This window comes from Caretta caretta, chromosome 1 (genome assembly GCF_965140235.1).
Source record: "Caretta caretta isolate rCarCar2 chromosome 1, rCarCar1.hap1, whole genome shotgun sequence".
Lineage (NCBI taxonomy): Eukaryota > Metazoa > Chordata > Testudines > Cheloniidae > Caretta > Caretta caretta.
The window spans coordinates 25,149,243-25,170,479 of record NC_134206.1 but is presented as its reverse complement, the minus strand read 5'-3'; the positions used below and the strand labels follow the sequence as shown (position 1 = coordinate 25,170,479).

The window sequence follows — 21,237 nt, the reverse complement described above, 5'->3', positions numbered from 1 at the left end:
GTCTAGATCCCTGATATGGCAGAGAGCAGGTCCAGGGTGTATGTGTGTGGTGAGTGGGTGATCACTCTTTCATGCCATCATCACAACACTATGGACATTTGCGAGTCTCCCTTCATTCTCTGGAGGCTAGTGTTTGATGGGGGGAACACCTAGCAGCTCAGCTCTAACGCAGAGGACTGAAAGGAGCCGGGGGGATTGGGAGCCAATGTGGAGGCACAGATGCTCCCCCCAGCTGGCCCTCTCCACTGAAGATCTCATACAATCTGTGCGTATTTCAGGTACCCGTTGGCTTTGTGGTCAAACTCACTACAAAGAGATGGGGCGTATAGGGGAGAATCATCCACTGTTGCAAACTCTGTGCAGGCATGCAACCACCACAATTTCCTTTCCCAGTACAGGGGACCGCCGGGCCCAAACCTGTGCAAGTGATTTCAGATCCTTCTATATGAAAGGTACCATGTAAAAATAAGATCATTGTTACCGTCACCACCTTTCTGTGGCTCTGTGCCTGGTAGGGATCCACAGGATTTTGTCCCCGCTGTCCTTTATATAATAATCTGTAATCAAGATTTAGGCATCTCTTCATCTATCGCCTGTAATGCAGCCCCTCTGGAGTGGAAATTGGCACTCCTAAATAGTACACAGCAACTCTAAATAACAGGACAGGAATCAAAGAGGATGAGTTAATACTGTTTGGGCAATATAATTGCCCATGTCAGAAATCGGACAAGAAGCCAGGGTTATTACCTCTGCCTTTTTAAAATATGCCTGGGATCTTTAATGACTATAACGAGTTTAGATCTTAGTTTTATGCCTCATCAGAAAGACATCACCTCCTCTAATGTTACAGTGGACGTAGTCTTGGTAGACTGCGTGAATTCTAAATGAGAAGTGTATGTTAATTATTTTATTTGAGAGTGTATGTATATGTAATATTAGAGCTAGTGGGAAAATTCTGTTTTCCACAAAAAAGCGTAGAAAGAAATGACAAATTTTCATTTTTTTCCAAAACACTTCACAGGTTTTGTTTTTTTTAATTTTTCAACTAACTGTAAACTGACCCTCCTCTCCTGGTTTCCACCTCTCTTTTTTTCTTTCATTTTTTCCCCTTTCCTTTCTTTTTCCCCCTTAAAGAAAGTGAAAAAAACCTGAAATTGTTTTGATTACATTTGAGGTTACATGTTACAAAAATAGCTATGTTTTATTTTTTTTTGAAAAAGGACAAAAATTTCAATCAGCCGTATCCTAAAAATTGATACTATATTTTTATTTTCATTTATATTTTAAAAATACACATATGCAAAAATGACTTGTCTTTTAACATGTATACTTTTTTAATCGTTTTTTGTGTGTGTGCGAGATGCTGTATTTCTACAGACGTCCCTTAGGAATAAAATGTCTTTATCTACTGACAGTCTGACTGCATCTTTTGTAAAAGCTAACAGAAAAATGCAAATTCAAACTAATAACGGGGAGAGCTGCTGCAAATTGCTAAATTTTGTGAATTTAGGGTGAAGGCATCACAAGGTGTACTTTGCTCATTTATTTGACGTGAGGTTTAGGTTTAATTAGTTAGGATCCAAGTGGACCAGTAAATGTTATATAGCATATTTTATAAAAGCTTTAGTGAGTGGAGTTTCCAGCTATCAACTCCCCATTGCTGATTTGGGGTCCAATTTAGGGAATGTGCTTATTAGCAGTGTGTGACTTGGTAAGGACCTACTGTGAGTCTATTCCAACCGTCTCTGAAACGGCACAATTATTTCCATTTTAGCTGAATTAACGTATGACGTTGTTCTTTGGCTCATTTATCACAAAGCCATTAAATTTTAGTTAAGTGGCTAATGAGAGTCTTCACGCTGTTTAATCCTTTCCTCCTCTCTAACTATGGCTGTGTGACCCCTCTGGCCACGTAGAGGGTGGTTGCTCCATTGACATTAGGGTTGCTTTTGATTTATTCCCTTCCACGTGCTTGTGAACGTTGCTTAGGGTGGCAGTTCTTTCCAAGTGAGATGTCACCTTTTGACATAAAAAGAGGCCAGTCCAATTCCTACTGAAGTCAAAGTGAGTCTTTCCATTGACTTTGGTGGGAGTTGGATCAGGCCTACGATTAGGTCAACAAATCCTCACAGTAGATTTTCTCTCTTCTTTTACGTAGCTAGGTCTGAACTATCGCTATAGTTACTTATGGGGCTGAGTCCTGCCCCTTATAAAATCTTTCCAGATTCTTCTGCTCTCAGAGGCAACAACTGGGCACCTCCAAGCTCCTCTAGGGAAGAGCAAAGAATTCTTTTAATTATTCTACAGTAGGGTGACCAGCTGTCCCAATTTTATAGGGACAGTCCCGATATTTGGGGCTCTCTCTTAGATAAGCACCTATTATCCCCCACCCCCTTCCTGATTTTTCAAACTTGATATCTGGTCGCCGTACTCTACAGGGTCTTCAAAATTGTTTCTTTGGGACAAATTTAGTTCATTTTGTAAAGCCACCTTAATTTTTGACATTAAGGGTGTAATATATATTTTGTTACAATCTATCATAGCCCCGTCCAACCATAGTACCTGAGCCCCTCACAGTCATTAGTGCATTTATCCCCACAACTCCCCTACCAATTAGGGAAGTACTATTATTTATTTAGAGGAGTAACTGAGGCACAGAGAGCCTAAGGTCACATAGGAAACCTGTGGTAGAGTAGGGAATTGAACCTGGGTCTCCCAAGTTCTAGCCTAGCCTAGCCCCCTACCCATACTGGACCATACTATCACTCTATAATCTGACTCTTGCTGTCTTTGTTCAGCTAGGATTGTGTATTAGCAGAGCTTCAGCATCTGTCCTCAACCTGAACTGCAGCCTGGTCCTTTTACCGATGTGCCGTATTCTCCTGGCCTTCCTCCGAGGATCTCAGAAGGTAAACAACATTTAGAATCAATCAGTTAATAAGGACCATGCACATAGACAGATTCCTAAGAAATATTAGAAAGGTTATAGTACACACATATTTAGTTACTATTCATTTGCTTGGCTGTAGATAGTGCTGGTCTGCAGATAGGTATCCTAGATGTGCACGGTAGATACATTGTGTGTGGACCCTGCTCCGGATCCCTTTGAAGCTAAGGAAAGTATTGATATTGACTTGGCTGGTAGCTGGGTTGGGCCCAGTGCTAAGAACATTTCTTGCTTTGGTAAGTAAGGTCATCTTGTGCCCGTGTGCACAAGAAGAGTGAGCGCAAGTGAAGCCTTATCCCCATAGATCCTAAGGCCAGAAGGGACCATTTTGCTGATCTAGTCTGATCTCCTGAATAACACACACTAAACAACATCTTCTAGTAACTTCTGCATCAAGCCCATGGAGTTACCCTGTTGTGTCTAATCCTGTTCCTACTAAATGTAGGTGTTGTGATCAAATAGCATTAAACCTCGTATAAAAGTTAATTTGACAAAGAAATCATGTCTAGAACATCAGTTACTTTTAACTTTATTTTCCATTGCTTCATCTTAGAAGAGAGATTGCTTGAATTCTTTTTTTACTAGGTTGCCAGCAGGAAAACAAGAAGGCTGTTGGATAAAAGTAAAACTTTCCATGTAACATGTGGTGTTACTATATGTGTCTTTTCAGGTAAGATTTTATTGTGCTGAGCACTAGCTCATGTGGGAAGCATATTAAACAATACAAGTCACTTGTGGCTTTTCTTGTGCAGTACGTTTTGGGGTAGTTTTTCTCTGTGTTTCTTTGTTTAGACGCGTGAATGTTTTCTCAGACATTTTTGAAGCCTGGGATCTAAATGTGGGTGGAAAGACTTTCCTTAAAAGTTACAGGTTCTGAAGTGTCAGTTCTTATTTCTTATATGAAATCAAATTAAAAGCTGCCGTCCTAACTGATTTCAGACCACATGTAGTCAATTTAAATGAGGAGGCATGAATGTTAGAGATGAAAAGATCTATTGCAAACGTGTGGGCAATACAGGTAAATACCACAAAATATTGCCACTTTCAATTAAGTGTTAACATAGCGTTGACACAGTCCTTTGATTCAGTTTCCCAATCAAAATTATAATGGGAAAATAAATTACAGTACTTTAAAAGGTTCAAAATGAGTAGTATTTTCATATCAGCCTATCTGTCCAACTCACTTAGTACAACAATAGCATATGGTGTCTTAGGACTGATCTTGTTTCCCCTAAAGTGAATGGGAGTTTTCCAATTGAATTCAGTCAGAGCTGAATGAGTTCCATAAAGAAGGTTCTTATATAAAATCTGCAGGTCAGAAAATTTAATGTTCCAAATATGCAAAGGAAAATGATAAACAGGTAGTTTATATATAAAGGCTAGGAGTAGGATAGACTAAATTATAATGACGGAATCAGCCTAGTCAGTCACTTGGGACCCAGATCTACAAACTCATGTGTGTAAGAACAGGGATCCACCTACACATATGAGCTACCAGGGTTAGGGGCTTCACATAATCTTCAAAATGCATCTTAGTGAACTGAGATTTGTTCCGTTTTATAGTCTTACATGTTGCCGCACACCTGGTGAATGTCCTTAACTTCTCTGTGAACTATACTGAAGAATTTTTGGCGCTAAATGCAGCAAACTACCGCGGTGAGGTGGGTGACCTGTTCCTTTATATATTCCTTGAAATAGTTGTAACTTGTATGGTGCCTTATAGTTTCCATGAGTGATGTGTACAGTGGTGCTTGTCTTGCATACTGTGAAAATGCAGTATCCTCTTGATTTCTTTTCTTCCTTTCGACGGCTAGAGTACTAGGACTGGAGTCAGGAGACCTGGCTATGCCACTGACTTTCTGTGCGACCTTAAGCAAGTCACTTATTTATTTATATTTTATTAATCCTCCCTCCCCCAAAAATAAGGGGAGAAAAAGACAAAAAGAACAAAAAAAGTAAAGGAATGGGAAGGGAGGGAAAGGAAAGAAAGGAAAGGGGGAAGGGAAGGAAAAGGAGAGCAACAGCTTGGTTTCTATCTGCTAGGAATTAAAGATTTCTAAAAAGTTAGACCATATCTTTGCCAATTTGTCTTGGGGTCCCTCTTCTCCAAAATGTTACCTGCTCTTTAGCTGCCAGGACAGCCATATTGCTGAGCCAAGCTTCTGTCCCTGGAGGCAGGCTTCTTTTCCGTTTCTGTAACATGAGTTGTTTGGCTAGAGAACCAAGATTTCCATGGAGGTGGAGAGTTTTCAGGATGATGGTTTAATTTTTAAGGTGGTATCCATTATCATGTTAATCCTCCTACTGACGTCTAACCAAAAGGATTGAGAGTCCCCAAACATGTGAGCGAGGGTGGTTCTGGGAGACCCACATCTCCAGCAGCAGTCTCCCCCACTGCCTTTCTGTGTGCCCTTTGGCAAGTCACTTCACTGTTCTGTCTTAGTTTACTGCCCTGCTGCTGGGCAGGCCTTGTTGAATCATTTATGCTGCTATCATTGGACCTTATAAAATGGGAGAGGCAGGAGAATAGATGCTGCATTTGCAGCATTGCACAGACAGTGTAATGTGACATATGGATTGAAGGATGACAAGATTTGGGCCAATCCTGCTCTCATTCAAGTCAAGGCATGGCAAAACTGCTGTTGGCTTGAATGGGAACAGTATCGGATACTTTTATTTTGGCTTTAATTGTCTGCCTGAATTAGGCTGGAAGCTGCATTCTGCTTGCAAAATGCCACACTCAGCTGACTTTTCTATCTCTGATGTAGCCTCCTTAAATCATATCAGAATGTAGGGCCTAAAGTCATTTGTGGGAAACACTCTGGCCTGAGGAAGTCTTAAAGTCTTCTCCTGCCTTTGCACTGCCTACAGGAGTAATGCTCCCACAGGCTTCCCCACTGTGCATTGCTCCCTAACTGTTTTTTGGGTGGTAGGCTTTGCCCAAAGCGGTGGGGAAATAGGAATCATTTAGTGCTTACAAGGTCAGCATTAACTTATGCTCACAGAGTCCTTCTGAAGTTGAGTGGAGGAATGATTCCATGGAGGATGACTGTCTCCTTTGCTCCATAATTGCTTCTTCCCTCAGCCTGCCCCTCTCACCCATGATCCTCATGGACCTGGTCTTCACTACCAAAAAAAAAAAAAAAAGGGTGTGTTCTTAACTTGAATGAATGAACCTGAGGCAAAATCCTGGTGGAGGCAAGGCAGTTAGAAGTTTTCACATGAGTTAGCAGGTTGAGTTAAAGCCTATGGAGGAGCCTCATCTTTAACTCAACCAGCTAACTCATACAAAAACTACTAACTGCCTTGCCTCCACTAGGATTTTATCTCGAGGTAGTTAACTCGAGGTAAGAACACACTTTCCCCCACACTGGTGAAGACAAGGCCATAGAGGGACTTCCTCAGGATCAAGGGGATTGTGGAAACATGCTATAGTGTTGGCACTCTGCCTTTTCCCCTCCACTCAGATCTGCTGCTTTTTCCCCCCGAACCTCCCACAAGGAAGTGGAGAGAAGCATTTGGCCTGATATTGTGAACTCCTTGAGGCAGCCATGTTAAGCTCACTCCTGCTCCCAGGGAAGTCCGTGACAAAACTCCAGTTGACTTCAATGGGAGCAACATAGTTGCCCCTTGTCTTTATATTCAGCTTTAAAATCTCATCCCTCTCCTGCAACTATTCAGTAGCTAGGGAAAGTTGTTTTGTAAAATGATTATCTATGAAAGCAGAGAAGTGTCTGATTGTCTCACTACTCTGCTTTCTTATTCAGTGTGCATTTGGTTTTTGCAAATGGTTGCAAGGGTTGGCAAAAGGTTCAGTGTACATTGATGGAACGTAGTTGTCATTGTTCTCTATTACCAGTTACGCAGTCCACTTTTACAGCCAGGTTTAGGGATCGACTGTCGTAGCGAAGCATGTGGAAATGATGAGCAGTTTCTTATATTAAGAGATATAAAATGATAAATAGCAACTGATTTTTGTGTGTTTTTGTGTCTATTTTTCAGGACCCCAGGAAACTCCTTTTCACTACTGGTAAGTTGGTAACCTTCTGTGCAGAGTTGATAAGCTGATTAGTTAGTTTAGATTTCATATTGCAATCAAACCAGAAATATATTCTCAGCCAGACAAGAGTCTCACTTCCACCCCCAGTCGGATTTACCTCCATTTCTGTAGGGGCAGAGCTGGGACCACAATGTTCCTAAGTGTTCTTAAAGGTATTTCACTGTATCCACACAGCAATATACAAATGATCATGGGGACCTGCCCTGCTCCTGTTCCAGTCAAAACCAAAACTTCCATTGACTTCAGCGAGAGAAGGACGAGGGCCTTTAGTTTTTGGAGAAGAGAGAAAATAAATCAGAGGGTGGACCCTCTAGAGCAGTGGTTTTCAACCTGTGGTCCCTGGGTACCTCAGGGTCTGCAGACTATGTCTAAGATTTCCAAAGTGGTCCACAGCTTCATTTGAAAATTTTAGGGGTCTACAAATGAAAAAAGGTTGCAAACCACTGCTGTAGAGCCTCATCTCATGGAGCAACATTGATGGAGACAGGGAGTAATGGGGGATGACTAGTCCAGGTTGTTGCTCCAAGTTAATACAGGCCGCTCAATAGATCTCTCCTAATATTTAGAAGTGGAGTGAGCCTCTGAAGGAGGCAAACTGAAGGGCTAGGTTATAGCCTGAACCCGACTTTAGGGGCTTTTTGTTGTTTAGGATATCAGGGGAGGAGGGATAGCTCAGTGGTTTGAGCATTGGCCTGCTAAACCCAGGGTTGTGAGTTCAATCCTTGAGGGGGCCATTTAAGGATCTGGGGCAAAAATTGGGGATTGGTCTGCTTTGAGCAGGGGGTTAGACTAGATGACCTCCTGAGATCCCTTCCAACCCTGATATTCTATGACAACTGACCCACTTCATCTGCTTACCTGTCCTTTATGGACAGCCCAGACTTGCAAGGTACTGAGGAACCTCAACTTCCTTGCCTGACTTCAGTGAGATTTGAGGGTGTTCAGACCCTCAGAGGTGAGATTAACTTTAAACAAAGGGAAAGCTGCTGCCTCACAGAGTGTCAGTGGATAATAACCCCTCCCCCCAACTTGAGATGACTGCAGGGAAAATTTCACTATTTTCAAAAGAAAACTGTGATCTAACTGAGGCTGTGTGATACTGATTCAGTAACCTCAATTAGAATATTTAGAAAATATGCATTCAATATAATGGCTTGATAATGTATTGCTCTGTTATCTGCAAACCAAAAAAATAACAACCATAACTGTTTGCCATTTTTCATCGTCACACTCCAGACAAAATATTTAGTTTCTGTGTTGGTATTATACAAATCTGCCATTTGTTACATCAAGCATATGACGAGATGAACCTAGGTTTGCTTATCCAGTAGTCAGGAAGGAGGAGTTATAGAAATCCTTGGAGTGGTGTGAGCAGAGTCTTCAGTGCTGTTATTCTGCAGATGAGTCAGTGGAACATAATTTCAAACAGAGATTCTACATAATATTAAAACCATATTTCTGTATTATCTAATGTTAGAAAAATAAATGTAACCAAAACACTGACTGGTTGTCTCAGCTGGTTTATGCAGTTCAACTTTAGAATGATTCAGCTGCAACATGGAAGCAAGCAACTATAATCATAAAAATAAATGAGCAAAGAGGTTTTAGTTGCATGCACATGACAGAGAACAATGTATTCCCATTATGGAATGGATTCCCTGGGCCTGATGCAGACTCTCCTGGCTTAGACACAACTCCTATTGGCACCTACGGGGTCTGTTTTTCTGCTGTGTTTCACCTTGAGCACAGAATGAAGACAGAATGCTGCTATTCTGATTTGGTAGGGGTTGGTGCAAGACAGCATAGAAACACGCCAAAAAAAGTTTCATTTGAAAGGACTGCATGATGGGGTCCGGTGTCTCTTGCTCCTGTTGCACTTACTGGAATTAGAAGTCTATAGAAAACACAGTTTTCAAAGGTTCTAAGCCAAATCTAGACCAGGTGTCAGCTGGTGCAGCTTCCATAGAAAATCAGTGATAATCTAAATGGTGGTGTAACTCTGTTGCCTAACTGGCATAGACTCAGACTTTAAGACCAGAAGGGACCAGTATGATCATGTAGTCTGATCTCCTGCACATTGCAGGCCTCAGAACTTCACCTACCCACTCCTGTAATAGACCCATAATCTCTGGTTGAGTTAGTGAAGTCCTCAAATCATGATTTAAAGATTTCACATTACAGAGAATCCACCATTTACACTAGTTTAAACCTGCAGTTGACCTGAGCCCCATGCTACAGAGGAAGGCAAAAACTCCCGAGGGTCTCTGCCAATCTGACCTGGAGGAAAATTCCTTCCAGACCCCAAATATGACAGTAATTTGGACCCTGAGAATTTCAGCAAGACCCAATAGCCAGACGCCTGGGAAAGAATTCTCTGTATTAATTCTCTTTCCCCATCTAGTGTCCCATCACTAACCATTGGGGATATTTGCTACAAGCAGTTGTAGATTGGCTACATGCCATTGTAGGCAGTTTCAGCATCTCATCCCCTCCATAAACTCAGTCTTGAAGCCAGTTAGGTTTTTTGTCCCCGACTGCTCCCCTTGGAAGGCTGTTCCAGAACTTCACTCCTCTGATGGTTAGAAACCTTCACTTAATTTCAAGCCTAAATTTGTTGATAGCCAGTTTTTATCCATTTGTTCTTGTGTCCCCTCCCTCCCTGGTATTTATCCCTCTGATGTTTTTATAGATAGTGATCATCTCTCCCTTCAGCCTTCTTTTGATAGAAGTAGTGCAGTTGGCATTGATGTGGCATTCAGTGGGTGTTCAAGGTGAGGGTTGTTCACAGACTAAGGAGGAGGAAGAGGGAGGGTGCATCAAAACCAACATCTAATAGGAGGTGCAAATAAAGTATAAGCAGCGTTGCCTTGGATCAGGGAGAGGGCCTGACTGCACATTGTACAGCCCACAGCCTCTCCATGAACGACCCTGCTTCTGTGGATACCTTGAGAGCTGTGTGGATCTTGGGGAACGCACTGTATTAGAGTGAGAGCCTGCAAGGTGGAACCCATGTCTCCCTAAGGGAGCTAGGGGAAAACCTTGTGTCATTTTCATTCCTCTTCACTTCTCAGTGTATTCACTCATAAGGGATGTTTTGGCCTGACTCTCTAGATCAGTAATTTAATAGCATCCTTCTTTCAGCCCATTGTGCCCACGTGTTGAAGTCCTGTCCCACTGAAGTCAGTATCAGACCTTCCATTTTCTTCACAGAGGCCAGGTTTTCATTTATGCTCCCCAGCCTAGAGAGATCAAAACCATGCAGGGGGATTGCATATCCTGCAGTGTAGGAATCAATACTTGGCACAGGTGGTTTAAGGCTTAAGGTGTGGGGGGTTTAATTTTTTTTTTTTTTAGTATAATTTTAAATTTTTAAGAGTTTAACTTGTAAAAAAAAATAGCAGAAGCATTCAGGTGAGAATGCAGCAACCATTTTGAATCACCGTTATTGTTGTTGTTTGAATTGTGGTAGTGCCTAGATGTCCCAACTAGGTTTGGGGCCCTGTTGTTATTAGGTGCTGTACAAACACATTGGTAGACACTGTCCTCACCTTGAAGAGTTTACAGTCTAATTTGAAACAGGAGGCAACAAATGAAACAACAAGAGGATGGAAGGAAGGAAGGAGAGGGGTTGCAGCAATAAGAGTACAGGGGTGCTATTGCACAAACGGATAGTTCCCATTCATCTTAATTTTAAATAAAATGAGCTATCCCTGACCAACCATTAGTTATTATTATTGCCATAGTGCCTAGGAGCCCCAGCCATTGACTAGTCCCCATGGTTCTAAGGGCTGTACAAACACAGAACAAAAAGACTGTCCTTGCCCCAAAGAGCTGACAATCAGATTTGGTGGCTGATTTCTTGAAGGCAACACAGCAGATATGGGACTTGTAGGCAGAGGAGGATGATGACTTTATGGATTAATCCGGTGAGGACACACCATGCTGAGGGGCAGCGTACTAGGAAGTGTGAAGAGGCTTGTGGGAGAAACAGATGGATGTTGAAGGTTGCCATCACTAAAGGAGTATCAGGAATGGTGTGGGGGGTAAAGGGAAAATAAATAAAAGGAGATGAGTAGGGAGGGGACAGAGTTGAGAAGGGGTTTGTAGGTGAGAACAAGAATCTTGAATTTGATGCAGAAGAGAAGGACAAGTGTGTTGGGGATTTGAAGAGTGGGCTCACATGACTGGAATGAAGGCTTAGGAAGCTGATTTTAGCAGCTGTGTTTTGAGTGGAGTGCAGGGGTAATGGGAGGAGGAGGGGATAACTTTTTAGTCATGCACAGATTGAAAATCTATATTTAAAAAGAATAAATGAAGAGAAAGGAGACAAATTGTATTGCAACTCTCCTTGTTTTTTCTAAGATCTAGGGTGAAATCCTGGACCCACTGAAGTCCTTGGCAAAACTCCCATTGATCGTGGAGCCAGGATTTCATCCTAAGATTTTCAGAAATGAGTACTGATTTTGGGTGTCTCAATTTTTGGGTCCCTAACTTTAGGCACATTAAAGTAGTCTGGTTTTCTGGTGCTCAGTATTTTCTAAAAGTCAAGTCTCAAATGGAGCACTCAAAAATTGAGACACTTAAAACCACTCGTCATTTCTGAAAATTTTGGCCTACATTTGGAAGCAAACATGACTTGATCCTGCCCCATTATAACCAATGGAAGCTTTGCCATTGACTTCAGTGGAAGCAGGATCAAGCTCTTAGAGCATAATCTTGCAAAGACTTAGGCATATGCTTAACCTTACACACTGTGAGTGGTCCTATTGGCTTTATGTTATATTAAGCATGGGGCTTTGCAGGCCTGGGTCCTTACATGTTAAAACTCTGAATGATTTGCTTTCTTCAAGAGGTAAAATATTCATATGTAACTCTTCATGGCTTTTAAATGTTTGCTCATTATACATAATTCTTAAGCCACCAACTTTGAAAATCAGATGCCAGCATTAAGGTAGGTAATTTAAAATCTTTGTCCTATCACTCTGGAATGCTGACTGCAGCTCATCCTCGCAGGTTTTGTTCTACAGTCAACAACTTCAAACATTATACTATGTCATGAAGACTAATTGCAGCATTTTTCCCATTTCAGGGTAAAATGGGTCTGCAAATGATCTTAGCAACAGCTGGCATTGCAATTGATTTGCTTGAAATTCTGTCTGTGACCAGTTTTTTAATTGTGCTGTTTTGGAGAGCTGTACATTTTAAAAAAAATTTAACACTCAAAATTAAAATGGAAATGTTCTGCAAGTAACTCGCTTTGAAAGAGATTTCAAAAGTTATTATAAAACCAGCCTTTACAGCAAACTGAAAGCCTGTGCTGTTAGAAAGCTACCTGCTGAGCTCTAGCTGGTTCATGGTGCAAAGGGGGTACAAGAGGAGGAGTGAACAATAAATTGTGAATTTTAGATGTATCTGTATATACTTGGACTAATGCAAGGAAGAAAACATATTTTCCCCTCTCCAGATGGAGAATAACAGTGAAAATCTCTTTTGCACAAAATTCTCTGAAACTATGTTCATTTGGAAAATTGGCTCTTATAAATACATTACATAAATCATTTTGATCAATACATGATTTGTGTTCCTAATACAGACCAGCACTTTAAATGGTCATAAAAGATGAGTATACCTTTTCCTATTATAATTTTAAATCTATGTGTGTTTATGTTGCAGTTCCAGGACTGACTGGGGTCCTGATGGTGTTAGTTTTATTCCTAATGTGCACAGCTTCTACATATGCTATCAGGTAAGACTTAAACTGATTATTACATTGAACATCACAGTCTGAGCAATCGTATTCTGCCACAGATTAGAAGGAATACAGAGCAACTACAATGATATGTAACAGGCATTATATAAATGGAAGGAAAATATCAAATATCTTGTTCCATTTGTTGCACTAACTTGTAGGTAAACTAGCACATTAAGTTTTGGAATCAGTATTTGTACAATAAATATGCAAATTGATGATGTTTTCAGAGTGTAGATTTATTTAAGAGACATGGTAAACTTGAAATCTGGACAGTTTTACTCTCCCCCGTCACTGTGTGAAAGATCCACACAAGCAACACAGTAAACTGACTGTACAGTGGTACCAGTGAAACTAATTGTACACGAAGTGCTATCAAATGCACAAAATAAATCTGGAAAAATCAGAGGTTAATGTAGTTTTTTTCATCCTTCCTTGGGTGTTACTTGTAACAATAAATTGACAAAATACTTCAGATAGAAATGTGCCATTTAGTTGACTTAGTGTCTTTTTAAGGGGATATTAAGAATTCTGGGTACCACATTTCATAACTGAACACAATAATTCTTGGTCAAAGCCTCAGGTAACATTATTAATGGAGATGACAGTCTAGAGCAGGGATCGGCAACCTTTGGCACATTGCCCATCAGGGGAAATCTGCTGGCGTGCCGGGCCAGTTTATTTACCTGCAGTGTCTGCAGGTTCGGCTGATTGCAGCTCCCACTGGCAGCGGTTTGCCGTCATGGGCTGAGGGATGTGCTGGCCACTGCTTCCCGCAGCCCCCATTGGCCTGGGGCGGCGAACCGTGGCCAGCGGGAGCCGCAATCAGCTGAACCTGCAGACACTGCAGGTAAACAAACCGGCCCTGCCCGCCAGCGGATTTCCCTGACAGGCCGTGTGCTAAAGGTTGCCGATCCCTGGTCTAGAGAGAAAACGAGCAGGGAACTGTATCTTACCCTTTTCAGTGCAGAGTCCTTGTGAACGCCAATGGCTTAATGCTCTGTGGTGCCTGCTCCAAGGACTTAAGTGTCAGAGTGCTCAACAGCCTACAGGATCGAGTTTGGTAGCCTTTCTGGCCTTAGGCCCTGATCCTGCAAACACATGCATAACTTTTGCTAATGTAGTAATCCTTATCACTTGAGTAGATTAATGATTTTGTAGAATCAAGAATCAAGTGTTTGCAGAATTGGGGTTTTAGATCCCAATTCAACAAGGTACTTACAGATGTGCCTAACTCAAAGCATGAGAGATTAGTCCCAATTACGTCAGTTAGGCATATGTAAGTTACACTGCTGAACCAGCATGTCTTAGCTAGCTATTATTATTATTGTTAGGCCTTGATTGAGGAAGCAGTTGAGTAGGTACTTAAGAACCTTTCCTGAACACAGATGCTTTCCTGAATCAGGACCTTAGTGAGGTCAGAAGCTGGGAATTTGCCAGAAGCTGGGAATGGGTGACAGGGGATGGATCACTTGATGATTACCTGTTCTGTTCATTCCCTCTGGGGCACTTGGCACTGGTCACTGTCAGAAGACAGGATATTGGGCTAGATCGACCCTTGATCAGATCCACTAGGGCCATTCTTATGTTCTTATGTTAATTGGCAGCCCCAGGTGGAGCTACAGAAGCACTGAATTTGAGCAGGATTAGACTGCAGTGCTGCTAGACTCAAGATAAGATTTCAAGATAATTGGGCAGGATGTAAGCTATGCTGAAGGCTTTGCCTCCAAAGCTAAACCCATTTCATAAAAGGTGGAAACGCTAAATGATCACTTCAGACTGATACAGCTCTGCAAGTGCTTTTCCAAAAGCAAAAGTCTGTTTTCTCCAAGGCCAACATAAATTAGAAAATAATAGCAGCATTTGTTTAAATAAAAAAAGAGAAAGAGATGCAATGCAAACATTCTTGGAAATAATGAACAGTTTTAAATTTTTATCGTAGTAATTTCCTGATCCAGGCAACAAAGGTTTCCCTGTTTCCAAGACTGTGTACTAGTTATATCCCGTTTTGACTACTGCAACCTCCTGCCCTTCAGTCTCCCCTCCCTAAAACTCCGCTCCCATCAAAACCTAATTTTTCTCTCTTAGTGCTCCAACAGTGCCTCTTCTTCTAGATTCATTACAGTGGCATCTCCTCTTCTGTATAAAGATCAAGCTTCTTTTCTTCAAGCATTCCACAGCTCTGCAGCCACCTATCGTGTTCAAGCCCGTTTCTCCTCCTGTAATCCCATCTGCTCCTTCATGTCCTCTCTGTCTTCTCCTGAAAACTCTTTCCACTTCCTTTCATGCTGTCTCTATATTTGCAATAAATAAAGGCTTGATACAAATGTGAGGTGAAATGGATAAACAGTTTCTGACATATGAATTTTAGAACAAAACCAGTTGAATACACTTCTTGAAAAACCTTCTTAATTTTTTTAAAATGTTTTTCTTTCATGCAATAGCTTGTGTAGCAACTTCATTCAAGAGCCATTTGCTAGGAGGGGGGTTGAATTATTATAAAGTGTAATAAAACATACAGAAAAATGCTGAAATGTGATCCAGTTACAAGTTAAATTTATTCCAGGGCCTTTCCCATGAACTCAATCACTAAAATATAGGACACCACTTTTTCAGGGCTTCCTAAATAAGTTCCAAACTTGCTCATACACAAGCTATCTTCTCAATCACATATAACAATAGTCATTCACATCATTATCCTATAAACCATCACATACACATTCCCTTCCAATGCAAATCTACACCCACGCACATACCAAGGCCAATTTTCCAAAGTGGGAATTAAATACACAATTTGAACTCAGGTTTTCAAGAACTCTGATTTCTGGGAAATTAGATTTTGATAAATGTCTATTTTGAATGACAGATAGTAGATAAGAAGCAGTCTGATGTGTTTTAAAAAGTTCTGATTTAGTAAAAAGAAATAATGTTTATAGTTAGGCAGTGTGCCAGATATAAGCTGTCTAGGTAAAAGGAGACAAAGACATTTCAGAGAGAGACTTAGTGTATGTTTGCAATGTCTTAAGAATAGCTTCTTAAATTATATAGTAAGAGTTAAGTTTGTGTATGATTTAATTTTTGATTTGTATTGTGGATGGGGATAAGGGTTTGTATTGGAAGAGAATACATTGTGTACATTGTGCTGCTGTACAGGGTTGGAATGTGCTGTGTTGTGTATTTGTGAAGATAGGTAGCTTATGGGTGAATATTTCCTTAACTAGTGAGTTCCTAGTTTTTTTGAGAGATGATTGTATTCATGGAGAAAGGAATAAAGTTAAGTGACAGTTCACAGAGTTTTTATGTGGGGAGAATTTCCCTAGTTTTTAAAATCATCAATAGAAGGAAGTCCTTCTTCCCCTTTGTCCTGCACTTATGTGGCACTGCTTGTTCCCTGCAATTTACCTCTATGTGCCCTGGATTCCAGAAAACCCTCTCTGTATGTCAACTCTAAGTCCTGAAGTATCTTCATACTTTCCCCCCTGTTACCCTTTGCCTCAGTTCCCTGCGTGTGTACCATAAATACCTGCACCTCCTTCAGTCCTTCTCCCCTCTCCCTCAACTCTCTGATTACCTCCCTTCCACACACCTCGTTACCCACTTCCCATTACACCCATTTGTATTGAAAATGCTTAATAGTTACTTTCAATATTTTAAAATATAAATGTCTACAAGAGCATCAGGGTGAATGATGTGGCCTGAGGGAGCCAGTGTTGGTGGCAGAACTGTGGTTACAGGCTGAATTTTGGGGCCAGGGAGCCATTATGGCAGCAGGGGTGGGGTAGAAGGCTGTGTAGAGACCTGGGAAAACAGGCTAGTCTCCATACCTTAGTTCCCTGCATGCACTCCTACTCCCTGCTCTCCTTCCCTCACTTCCATGCTTACCCAGTCCCCTCTCCTTTTCAACAACTCAATGTGGGCAAATGTGTGTGTATATTTTTTACATAACTGACTTGGATTTTGCTTTTTCTATGTTTATAATTTTCATCTAGATACACAGAGCTGCTTGTAATTAGCAATGACTGAGTGTAGTATCTGCAAATGGCATTAAACCACAGTTTATTCTTTGCAGGCTTTTGAACTACGATATCTTCTGGTACACACACAACCTCTTCTTTGTCTTCTACGTGCTGCTGCTGGTGCATGTTTCTGGGTACGTAACCAAATAAACTGTCCCTGTTCCTGAAGCACACTGAGGAGGGTACAGCTCACAAAGAAGGGCATTGAGGCAGGGAGCCAAGTGGCATCTTCCTGACATGACCTCGTGCTGGTCAGTATTTAACAGCGGCAATTGTTCAGGTAAAGCTTGTGTTGTGGTTGGAGCATCATTTGGTACAGCAGATTAGAACACAGCAGGGTCACAACCTGAACCAAACCCCGCTCCTTGCCCATTCCACCAAGTTCTGGTTGTAACTAAAATAAATGTTGTTTAGCTCTGCCCCCAGAACCACCCTGGCTGGCTGCTGGCAAAGGGTGATGTGAGGTCACTCTCTTCCCTTTGTCTCTCCTTTCTCCATGTCCCCATTGCTGTACCACAACAATTATTTCTCTCTCCCCAACCATTTTAAACAACCATTTTATGGGTGTAAATGACCACACAAGTGTTACGAGCAGGGCGTGGGCAGTCCATCCCAATGGCCAGAGTCCAGGTAGACCAGGATCAGAATCTGGTCAGGATCAGAATCTAAGAGTGATAGCTGGAGTTCGGGACTGGGGCTGTGGTTTAGTACTGATGCCAGTGGGCAGGGGTGGAGCCAGCATTCAAAGGGCAAAGCCAGGGTCGGTAGCCAGAGTCAGAGTTCAAGCACTGAAGCCCCAGGATCAAAGCCACAGTCAGAGTCCAGGTTCCAAAACCAGAGGTTGAAAGCTGGAGTTGGCCTCCCAGTACTGAAGCCAAGGATCAAAGCCAGTGTCAGAGTCCAAGTACCAAATCGGGCTGGACTCAGAGTTAGAGTTCAAGGGTAGAAGTCGAGGGTCCAACCTGGAGCCAAGGGTCTGAGAGCAAGCAGAGAGGCAGATCCATCACAATGACTGGCAGCTAAGTCGACCTCCTTGCACAGATGCTTCCTGGAACTCCTCTGGGCTTAAGTAGTGTGCCTGGACCAATCTGGGGCATGTCAGTCCAGCCTCCTGTGGTGATACTTCCTGTGTTTGTATCTCCACAGGAAGTATGTGGTGATGCCTACAGGTTTCCCATTGCTGCCAGGTAGTGGTGTGGAGGTGTCACCTGTCCTGCAGACCCAGGTTCTGGTCACATCTTCACAGAACCACACAAGGTGCAAGACTGGAGTTTCTCACACCAGTGCAACTCCTTTGGACCAGATCCTTAGCTGATGTAAATCAGCACAGCTGCATTTCAGTCAAAGCAGCTGCATCATTGACACCAGCTAAGGACCTCGTCCATTGACTTCCCTGGTATTCTGATTTAGACTGAGAATGAGAAAGAGACAAGCTTTTGAGCTACACAGAGCTCTTCTTCAGGTCTGGGAAAGGTACTCAGAGTCACAGCTAAATACATACAGGAGTTGCACTGGTGTGAGAAAATGAGTACTTTTCCCAGACCTGAAGAGCTCTGTGTAGGTTGAAAGCTTGTTTCTTTCACCAACAGAAGTTGGACCAATAAAAGATGTTACCTCACTCATCTTGTCTCCCTTGGTAGGGTCTGAAGGTAAACGATGAGTAGCTGTTGGATTTTACAAGCTGTGAAATAGAGCACTGTAAACTTGAAATCTAGAGAATTTTTTAAAAAAGAGTTCCAAGAATCAGGTTTTTACATTGGACCATGATTCCTAACTTTTTCATGTTTTTTTTTTAAAAAGGTTCTTTCCAGCCCTTTGTTGTTGCTGTATGAAAGACCCAACAGGGGAATCTGACAAACGAAGGCTCCCATCTCTCACAAAATAAAAGGCAGGTGGTTCCCTGTGCAGACCCCTGTTCTTGCAGGACTGGAACCTGCCTGGCTATACAGGGGAATTGGTGACAATGACTCTGCACAAAGTGCTGTCTCATACACAAACTAAAATCAAGAGGAAAAAATTTTTCTACCCTCTATCAGTTATAGTAAATGTAAGAAGAAAAGGAGTACTTGTGGCACCTTAGAGACTAACCAATTTATTTGAGCATGAGCTTTCGTGAGCTACAGCTCACTTCATCTGCATCCGATGAAGTGAGCTGTAGCTCACGAAAGCTCATGCTCAAATAAATTGGTTAGTCTCTAAGGTGCCACAAGTACTCCTTTTCTTTTTGCGAATACAGACTAACACGGCTGTTACTCTGAAACCAGTAAATGTAAGATGTAACTTGTAACAATAGAAGCTAAAAGACATTTCAAACAGAAGCATTTTAATTCACAGATTTTTTTTTATTGTGATTAGGAGCCCTTGTCATAGACGAGGACCCTCATTGTGCTAGGTGCTGTACAAAATGATGATCCCTGCCCCAAAGAATTTACAATCTAATTATAAGACAAAATACAACAGGTGGAGAGAGACAGACAGGTTAGAACACAAGGAAACAATGAGACAATATTAGTCAGCATAGAATCATAGAATATCAGGGTTGGAAGGGAACTCAGGAGGTCATCTAGTCCAACCCCCTGCTCAAAGCAGGACCAATCCCCAACTAAAGTGTCCCAGCCAGGGCTTTGTCAAGCCTGACCTGGCTTGATAGGCTGCAGTATCAGCATACCTAACTGTTGGCAAGGTTTTTTGAATAAAGTTACCAATAAACCCCCCCCGCCCCCACCCAGGGCACTGGCAGCTGGAGGAAAGACTATCAGCATGATTCTAAAGGAGCTGAGTGGTCAAGGAGCAGGGGAATGGACAAGGGGTCCCAGGGTGTCTGAGATTTGCATGGGAATGGCAGCTCATTCTTCAGAGGACAAATGTCTTCCCAGCACAGGAATGATTTGGGGAAGATTCTGAAAGGGGACTTTTTTAGGATATTCCATGCCCTTTCCTCCCAGATCCTCTCCTGGGGGTGTTTCGTGATTCTATTCTATGTATTTTGTTATACTGCCCAGGTCATTACAGTATCTGAGCACCTCCCAGTAGCGTGTTAAGTGACACAACTAACATCTGTCATGTATGCTTTGTTGTTTCTTTCATCCTCACCCCAGGGGGAGAAGAGAACTAGCCCTAATAGTTAATGCATGTGCTGTTCTGGTACTTTTTGCAACAAGACCTGCAAAGCATTTCAGTGACTTACAGATGCCCCAAACTTTAGGTAGGCTTTGGTATTAAAGCCAACAATAGCAAAAAGTCAATAGGAAACACAAAACAGATGCTTTCACGGCATTATTCTACAAACATAAGGATTACTAAAACATTTGGAGCCAGCTCTTCTGCTGGTGCCAATTGGGCTAGTTCTACTGAAATCAAAGGAGCTACACCAATTTGCACCAGCTGAGGATCTGACCCTAGTGATATTGCTATAGTTGTCAAAGGACCAGAGCTTAACCCACCTGGGACACCAGAGAGAGGATGCCAAGATAATCCTCAAAAAACCCCAGACATAAATCATACATCATTGCAGCTAACTCAACTTCAGTAGGACTAAATATTAAGTAATTAATGTATTAAAGTTAAGCACGTGTTTAAGTGCTTTGCTGGAATGGTGTCTTCACGGCAAATACTTTATTAAATACTGGCTCATGATCTGAAAACTGGGACATGTTTGTAAGTTTTATTTTCCTGTGTTTTAAATATATTCTTTATCGGAGATGGGAGGAGGGGATAGAAGTGACTAATGTGATGGTACTGAATTTATCAAGGAGCGCATAGCTTTCTCAGTGGCTGTAGCTATGGTAATAGCTTCTATAGTTTATCAAAGAATCGGTGCCTTTGGACAATGATTCATGATTGTGTGTCACTTTTAGTCGATAATATCTTGTGTATTGGACACAACGTGTGTCAAAAAGTATAATGTTCAAAGAACAGGGTTAGTCTTTCATTTATATAATGTGGTTTTGGATGTATTGTAGCTTGATTGTTTAAGATTCCAATTTCAGTGAAAACTGGGGCTACGCTGCATGAAAGCAAAAACGCTATTATCAAAACGGAGTTTTTATAAACCTGACATGACATGAGAGGTGGCCAAATTATATATAATATATGTATACATATATACTTTTCAAGGGTAGGGGGGCGGAAGGATTTGTCTGTACAGAGATTAAGTGTGTAGCATGCTGGGATGTAATTTTACAGCACAGCAGCCTGCTACACACTGAGTGGCCATGTAAACCCTGCTGCCGAGCACTAGATGTTCCGAAGTGCATTTTGATGTGCACTACAGAACTTTTAGTGCGCTGCAACAGGGTCCCAATGGCCATTTAGTGGGTGGCAGGCTGGTGTGCAGTAGATTTACATCCCAGCTTGCTGTGCACTACGTTTCTGTATAGAGAAGTTTGAAGAGTAGTCTATGAGAGGAAGAGTAGCCTTCTTCCTAAGGAGACACAGGATTTTGGGTTCAATTCCCAGCTCTGCT

At 41.8% G+C, this 21,237-nt stretch overlaps 1 protein-coding gene across 3 annotated transcripts in view; it reads left to right on the top strand.

The window, feature by feature from the left end:
- The window catches only part of NOX4 (NADPH oxidase 4), a 173,598-nt gene that overhangs the window by 12,359 nt on the left and 140,002 nt on the right, over positions 1–21,237 (top strand). For 2 of the 3 annotated variants that reach the window (XM_075126592.1, XM_048841953.2), the window contains exons 3-8: positions 2,799–2,909; positions 3,533–3,617; positions 4,511–4,608; positions 6,950–6,977; positions 12,681–12,753; positions 16,826–16,906. In XM_075126592.1, the coding sequence (XP_074982693.1) occupies positions 2,799–2,909; positions 3,533–3,617; positions 4,511–4,608; positions 6,950–6,977; positions 12,681–12,753; positions 16,826–16,906 (476 nt within the window). The remainder of the gene's footprint in view (positions 1–2,798; positions 2,910–3,532; positions 3,618–4,510; positions 4,609–6,949; positions 6,978–12,680; positions 12,754–16,825; positions 16,907–21,237) is intronic. The other variant, XM_075126595.1, reaches the window with a different exon arrangement.